The sequence below is a fragment of the Leptidea sinapis genome, chromosome 41 (genome assembly GCF_905404315.1).
Source record: "Leptidea sinapis chromosome 41, ilLepSina1.1, whole genome shotgun sequence".
Classification (NCBI taxonomy): domain Eukaryota; kingdom Metazoa; phylum Arthropoda; class Insecta; order Lepidoptera; family Pieridae; genus Leptidea; species Leptidea sinapis.
In genome coordinates, this window is record NC_066305.1 from 7,438,248 (window position 1) to 7,444,964 (window position 6,717).

Consider the following 6,717-nt stretch of genomic DNA (forward strand, 5'->3'; position numbering starts at 1 on the left):
ATAGAGTTACTAAGGAATGAAATTTGCTAAAAGCGTTATTGAAATTTTTTTCTTCATAGACTTCATTGAACGACAAGCTTTTTAGGTAATTTTTGAATATCTCAATATTATAATTACTATAATTACGTTTGTACATAAACATAGATATTTTATTTTTAATGTTAACACTTTCGAAACTTAGAATTTGTGCTGTGTTATGGTCAGAAATATCGTAATTATGTAAAGAACCTATAGCGCCATCAATATTACTTATTATATGATCAATGCATGTGCTATTTCTCGTTGGTAGATTAATATGTAATCTAAAGTTAAAGTTTTGCACGATTTGCTTTAACTGTTGAGAGATTTTATTACAATTCAGTGTATTAATATTAAAATCTCCTGATATAATAATTTTTTTATTCTTTTTACAGTATTTCTGAAGCACGGTTCTTAGTTTTTCAAAAAATATACTTACATCAGAATCAGGTGTCCTGTAGATACAAATGATAAACAAATTTTTGTCCACTATGTCTATCCCACAACATTCAAATGCTTTCGGTTCACACAAAGTATGTAGGTATTCTAAATTTTTTGATCCTATCCCTTGTGATGTTAATATACAAACACCACCCCTTCTTTTTATTCTACTGTAATTTGATGCTAACAGATACCCATTTAGTTTTATATTACTTTCATGCCCTTTTGGAATGAATGTTTCCGTGAAGCATAGTATGTCAATTTTATCTGTATTTTGCAGATCTTCAACCATGATTTCTATTAAGTCTTTCTTTGCTAGAAAGCCAGCAACATTTTGGTGAAGAACTTTACAAGTGCATGTTGAATTATTAATTTTTGGCACGAAAAAACAGTTTTTCCCCATTTTTGCTGTCATCAACTTTATTTGGTTTAAAATAAAAAGGAATTGTTCCCTTCTTTGGTGCATCCTGAGATGAATTTAAAGTTTGATCATTTTTTGAAGTTACGCCATGAGTCACTTTCTTAAAATAATATGGTATCGTTCCTTTTAGTGTGGAACGATTTATGTGTCTTTGTTTTTTGAAATTCAAAAACCTTTTATTGTAGTCTATTTGGTCAATTACGAGATTTATTTTATGGCATATATTATAATACGGCGTGTTATTTCGATAAATGTTTTCATCGAGATTAAGAAACGTACAATTAGGAAACTTGTTACATATCAATCGCAACATGTCATTAAGTTTCAGTTCATTCAAATGCCTACTGAAAGTCACACTAGTTACAATAATATGGACTTGTGGTAGAGAATTTATTTTTGTATATAAGTCAGATGATATTTTAATTGGATCACAGTCATTTTCACCTACAGTTAATATTAATTTGTCGTTACAGGAAAAATCATACAACTCACAAGATTTGAGGATGTCCCCTGTCGTTGCATCGGGTTTGATGAACGCTTCAATTGTATATTTTTCATACGGATTAGTTCTTCTCGACTGAATGAGCGCTGAGGATAAATTTTTAGATTGTTGACTTCCTATAATGTAAATTTTTCTTCCTGATTTTCTTTGAATATTGGTACTTTTTTGAGCGAGTTTTTTATTAAATTCAGAATTTAGTGGTACTGCTGGTGCATTTTCTAAATTAATTGGTATTTGTTCTATTGCTTTATGAGATATTATATTGTTCTGTATAGAGGATTTTACTGACGGTGTGCGTTTAGATTTCTTTGTTTTTGTTCGTAGCGGTGTGGAGTTGATTGAAGAATTACCGTCGCTTAGCAATGTTTTAAGTAATTTTATTTGTTTTTCATTTTCTTCAATTAACTTTCTTTGTTTTGTGTTTTCTATATTTAGTTGGGCAATTTCTTCATGAGCACTTTCTAATTGCCCAGATAGGGTTGCTAAGTCCTGTTTAAGGTCTAAAACCTGTGAGCTTTCGACAGTACCAAGATCTGGTAAACTACATGTGCTGACATCTCTGAATGTTGAATTATGTAGGTCTTTCATTGAACTACAAAATGTTATATTTTCTAATGATTGATTATGTAGTGTGAGAGTATTCTTGCTGGATAAATTACTAATATTTGAAATGGTTTTATCTAACGAGATACTTTGTGTCAGCTGTTCAGTATTTGAAAGATTTTTTATTTCCTGTGTAGAGCTTTTCCTACATTTATGACATTTCCATTTGAGTCTCTTATCGGTCGACATTGAATTGTATCTTTTTAAAGTAATGCTAGCACATTTTAAGTCAAACGTGTTATTGCAATTAGTACATTCCAAATATTCTTTCACTTTTATAGTGTGTGTGCATGTTGCGCAGATATTCCTTCGTTTTGATCTGGTATACATCCTGCTATAATATTATTTACAATAGGAAAATATTATGATCTATGCTCAATCAATTATATGTAAAAGGACAATCAATTATTTACAAAAAAAGCCTTAATAAAAATTAAAATACAAAATAAATTATGTACCTGTAAGGATTCAAATAAAATTCCAATGAAATAAACAACAATAAAATTAAAATTGGCCAAAACATATAAATAAAAACACGTTATATCTACAAAAATGAAAAAAAAAAAAAAAAAAAAAAAAAAAAAAAAAAAAAACAAGATTGGAACCGTAATCATCAACACGTTAGTCCGATGTCAAACAACAAAGCTATTCAATAATTAATAACCGGGTTGAAATGTGTGAAGTGACAAGCTACAAGCCCACGTCAAATATAGGCTCAGACGTCATAAAGATTAAGCACGGATTTTGAACTACCGACGCAAGTTATTTTACACCAACACAAATTTACTTAGTGTCTTTGAGCGCAAAAATCACAATGGTTGAATTTAGTTAAATAATACCGTCACTGTTGATTTCACGTTGTAATGAATAGCCCTTGTGTTTGTTGTGTTTGTTTAATTATTATGATAGTTATCAATATCACCTTGTTGTAACAGTAATCTAATGAAACCCTAATGAAACGTCGAAGATTGCACTCGGAGTTCAAAGGTATTTAGTGCCGGATGAAACGGTTAATTTCTGTGAAGTAACGCCTGTATTTGAAGTATCGATACTAAACTTCATTATAAAACTAATGTAAAACAGACTTGATTTATAATTTTTACTTATCTTTTGATTTCAACTTTTACGGAGACAACCGCTCACTGACACCATGACACTCGAAACACAATATTGAAATATTAATACTAATATTACTCGATGAAATAAGGATTCTATAAACTGGATTGTCACATATTTTAAATTTAACTTCAAAATTTAGTATTTTACACCGTAAACATCCTCACACTACTCAAAATAATTAAATACAATTAAAGTGTTAGGGAGCACTCAAGAAACACGTCACTTTGTCCGATCGACCGATCCGCCTCCTCCTCGACCGATCCGCCTCCTCCTTTACATTTATGATATTATTAATGTTAATTATGTGTATGTTACTACATAATAAATTACCATTATATATATATAATTTGAATGAGACAATAGGGTTAACATATTATTCAAACGTTATAACTACCTACTTTAGAAGTGTGTATGTGCCTATATATACTCTAATCACCGATGCCTACAACTTTACCTTACTACCCCGCTTGTTAGAAAAGGGATTTGCGATAACGAACAAACTACCAAGTTTTGGTGATGTTTGTCTGCCTAGATATGACGTCACAATGATGGCGGCGAGTCCCTATCTCAACGCGCGTGGATTATTATACATATTTGATATAATCACACTTGCTTTTTTAATGGAGTCGGAGGACAAACGAGCGTACGGGTCACCAAATGTTACGTGATAACCGCCGCTCACATTCTCTTGTAACACCAGAGGCATCACAGGAACGTTGCCGGCTTTTGAGGTGTACGTTTTTTTTGTGAGGTTTGCTACGTTCCTGATATACTTGTCTGTCTTAGAATGAAATAAATCTTTTCGATTCCGTTCACAAAATATGTTTCAAACTAATTTCAGCTGAAAGTTTTGACCATTAAAATCCCAAAAACCGACACTCGCCTGGTTGTCCCCTATCCACATAGACTAGTGGTTAGTAGTGAGTAACCCTGCCCCCTGAACTATAGAGGTCCCAGGTTCGAATCCCAGTAGGTGCAAGAATTTAAATGATGAATATAGATGTTTATTTCAGAGTCAGGGATGTTTATATTATGTATGTTTAAGTAAGTATACCAGTATTCAATATAGTGTTGTCTTGCACTATGGTGCAACAGATTCTGTCGATCGAAAAAGTCTAAGCAACATGTATCTACTAATTTAAATTTTAGGATGGTTTTTCACACTATAACGGACCCTAAAAATAACAGCTGATGCCTTTATAAGTTCATTTAATAACAGAAATTAACAATTTAAGAATATACTGCAGAAACTAAGGTACATAAGCAACTAAATATTTTTTTTACAAAACGAAATTTCTAAAGAAAATGAATTTATTGTGAAAGAATGGGATAATTTAATAGAAAGTATGGCCTCCTCTGCTATTCAGAACTTGTCGGCAACGATTATTCATTGAATTAATGAGACTGTTTATGTCATCTTGCGGTATTCGCTCCCAATGGAATTGTAGCAAATCCTTCAGCTGTTGGGTTGTTGTCACTCCGTCCAAGTCCTTCAAAACACGTCTCTGGAGCATATCCCATGCGTGTTCGATAGGATTGAGGTCTGGCGATTGTGCAGGCCAGGGCAATACCCGGACGTTCTCCGTTGCCAAGTATTGACTGGTGAACGCGCATTGTCATGCATTAACGTATAATCGGAGCCAAAGGTTTGTGCAAATGGATGGACATAAGGTCTGGGAATATTCTCAACGTAATTTTCAACGTTTATGTTTCCATTTACAAAAACGAGCTCAGTTCGCCTGTTCTTCATAAGACCCGCCCATACCATAACTGTTGAGCCGCTGTATGGATGAACTTCCTGAATGCACCTGAGCCTTTCAGTATTTCCGGGCCGACGGCACACTCGCACTATTCTTGTATCAGGCCTAAACCCGAATCGCGACTCATCCGAAAACATAATTTTATCTCATTGTACCTGGGTCCATGTTCTGCGTTCTCAACACCATTCATTTCGACGAGCGCGATTCCCGTGACGTATCGGTGGGCACCTAATTGGGCGTCGAGCTCGTAGGCTGTACTCATGCAGTCGATTTTGCAGTTTGGGGACTTACATCAACACCACTTGAATTTTTTAGCCTCAAAATTATCTCTCGAGCTTATGTTTTTAAAGTGATAACCCTCACTTCTAGGATTAATACACAAATAAAATTTGAAAAACATACATAACAGTCATACAACATATTTAAAAAAAGAGTACGTCACTCGAACGGTAAGCTCAGTTGGTTAGAGCACCGGGACGGAACGCCGGAGTTCGTGGGTTCTAGTCCCGCATCGTTCATAAAATTTTGTGTGTGTATTAGTCCTAGAAGTGATGGTTATCACTTTAAAAACATAACAAATTGTTTTATTGTCCAAGAATTATGTAGTTATTGTACAAGACGTGTTAGAATTCTTAAATAATGGTTTTACTATTTAACAATACTTATGTGGCTTTTATGCGACCTGAATGATGATTAGGAGCAGTCACGATACGATTTTATAACACATCTACTTACTTCAGGATAGTATACTGATGTTTCTTCTAAACTATACACCTTATAAGTTATAAAACTCTTTATCAAGCTTTGAAATGGATTTTTGAAATGTTGGGTTTATCATATCAATCAAATCGTCGTAATTATAAAAATGTGTTAACCACAGCTGGTTAACACATTTTTATGAGCTACCAACTACAGAAATTTCATCCACCATTTTCAAACCCACACAGGTCTAAATTTTAAAAACGGTAGAACCAACATTTATTTAATACTTATAACTGTCTAAGTACTAAGTCGGTGTTATCTTCGATAATCGAACTTTCATAAAACTCCCACCCCTATTTCAACCAGGCCACGCCTTTTATTGGCTATAAAAGGTTCGCGGTAAAAGCTCTTGCCTATCTCTGTCTGACAATTACAATTTCATTAAAATCAGTCCAGTGGATTAGGCGTAAAGCGTAACAAACAAACTTACATTCACATTTATAATATTAGTAGGGATAATAATCTATACTAATAAATGGAGAGTCGTTTTTTTCCTTCGATTATACTGCGAGAACTACTGAACATTTTGGAATAATACTACTACTTTTTGACTTAAATATACTTATATAAGTATTCACAATACAAATAATTCAGTCAATAACATTTCATTTCATAATTTGACAATTCATGCAATGAGCGAGCGCGGGGTACGTATATATGGCAACACGAGCGAAAAGCAACGTTTGCCGGGTCAGCTCTTGTAAACAATAATAATATAATTTATTTAAACAACACAATAAAATAATGCGTTTTTACAACCCGAGTAAGTACTTTTAAATATTCTATGCTACTACTAGTTACGTTTATGATAATTTATTTCATACACAATTTTTGTTACTAATTAATTATTGAATATGATTGTACCTGGTCGGCTACATCCCACTTCAAGATGTCTAATTTACTTGCAAATATACAAACATATCAAGTAGCGGAGTTTAGTTTATTATTTATTATTATATTATTAGGTTGGGGATAAACTTTAAAAAAATAATTACTGTTTGCATTGCCATTTTTTTTTGCTATTGCAAAAATGCCTTGCCTTGCCTTGTAGGTCACGTTGCTGTAAAATGTTAACCTTCCACTGCCTAAAG

At 33.2% G+C, this 6,717-nt stretch overlaps 1 protein-coding gene across 1 annotated transcript; it reads right to left on the minus strand.

Annotated features, from left to right (window-relative positions):
- Window positions 1–313: 313 nt before the first annotated feature.
- Window positions 314–3,275, minus strand: LOC126976476 (uncharacterized). Its single transcript, XM_050824827.1, has 2 exons — window positions 2,908–3,275; window positions 314–2,319 (listed from the first exon to the last, which is right to left on the minus strand). Exon 2 carries the CDS (start codon window positions 2,313–2,315, stop codon window positions 828–830), a length of 1,488 nt encoding a protein of 495 aa, XP_050680784.1. The 5' UTR covers window positions 2,316–2,319; window positions 2,908–3,275; the 3' UTR covers window positions 314–827.
- Window positions 3,276–6,717: the final 3,442 nt, after the last annotated feature.

Bases quoted from the DNA above. Each gene is read 5' to 3' on its own strand.
- LOC126976476 (XM_050824827.1), bottom strand. From the start codon at position 2,315: ATGTATACCAGATCAAAACGAAGGAATATCTGCGCAACATGCACACAC.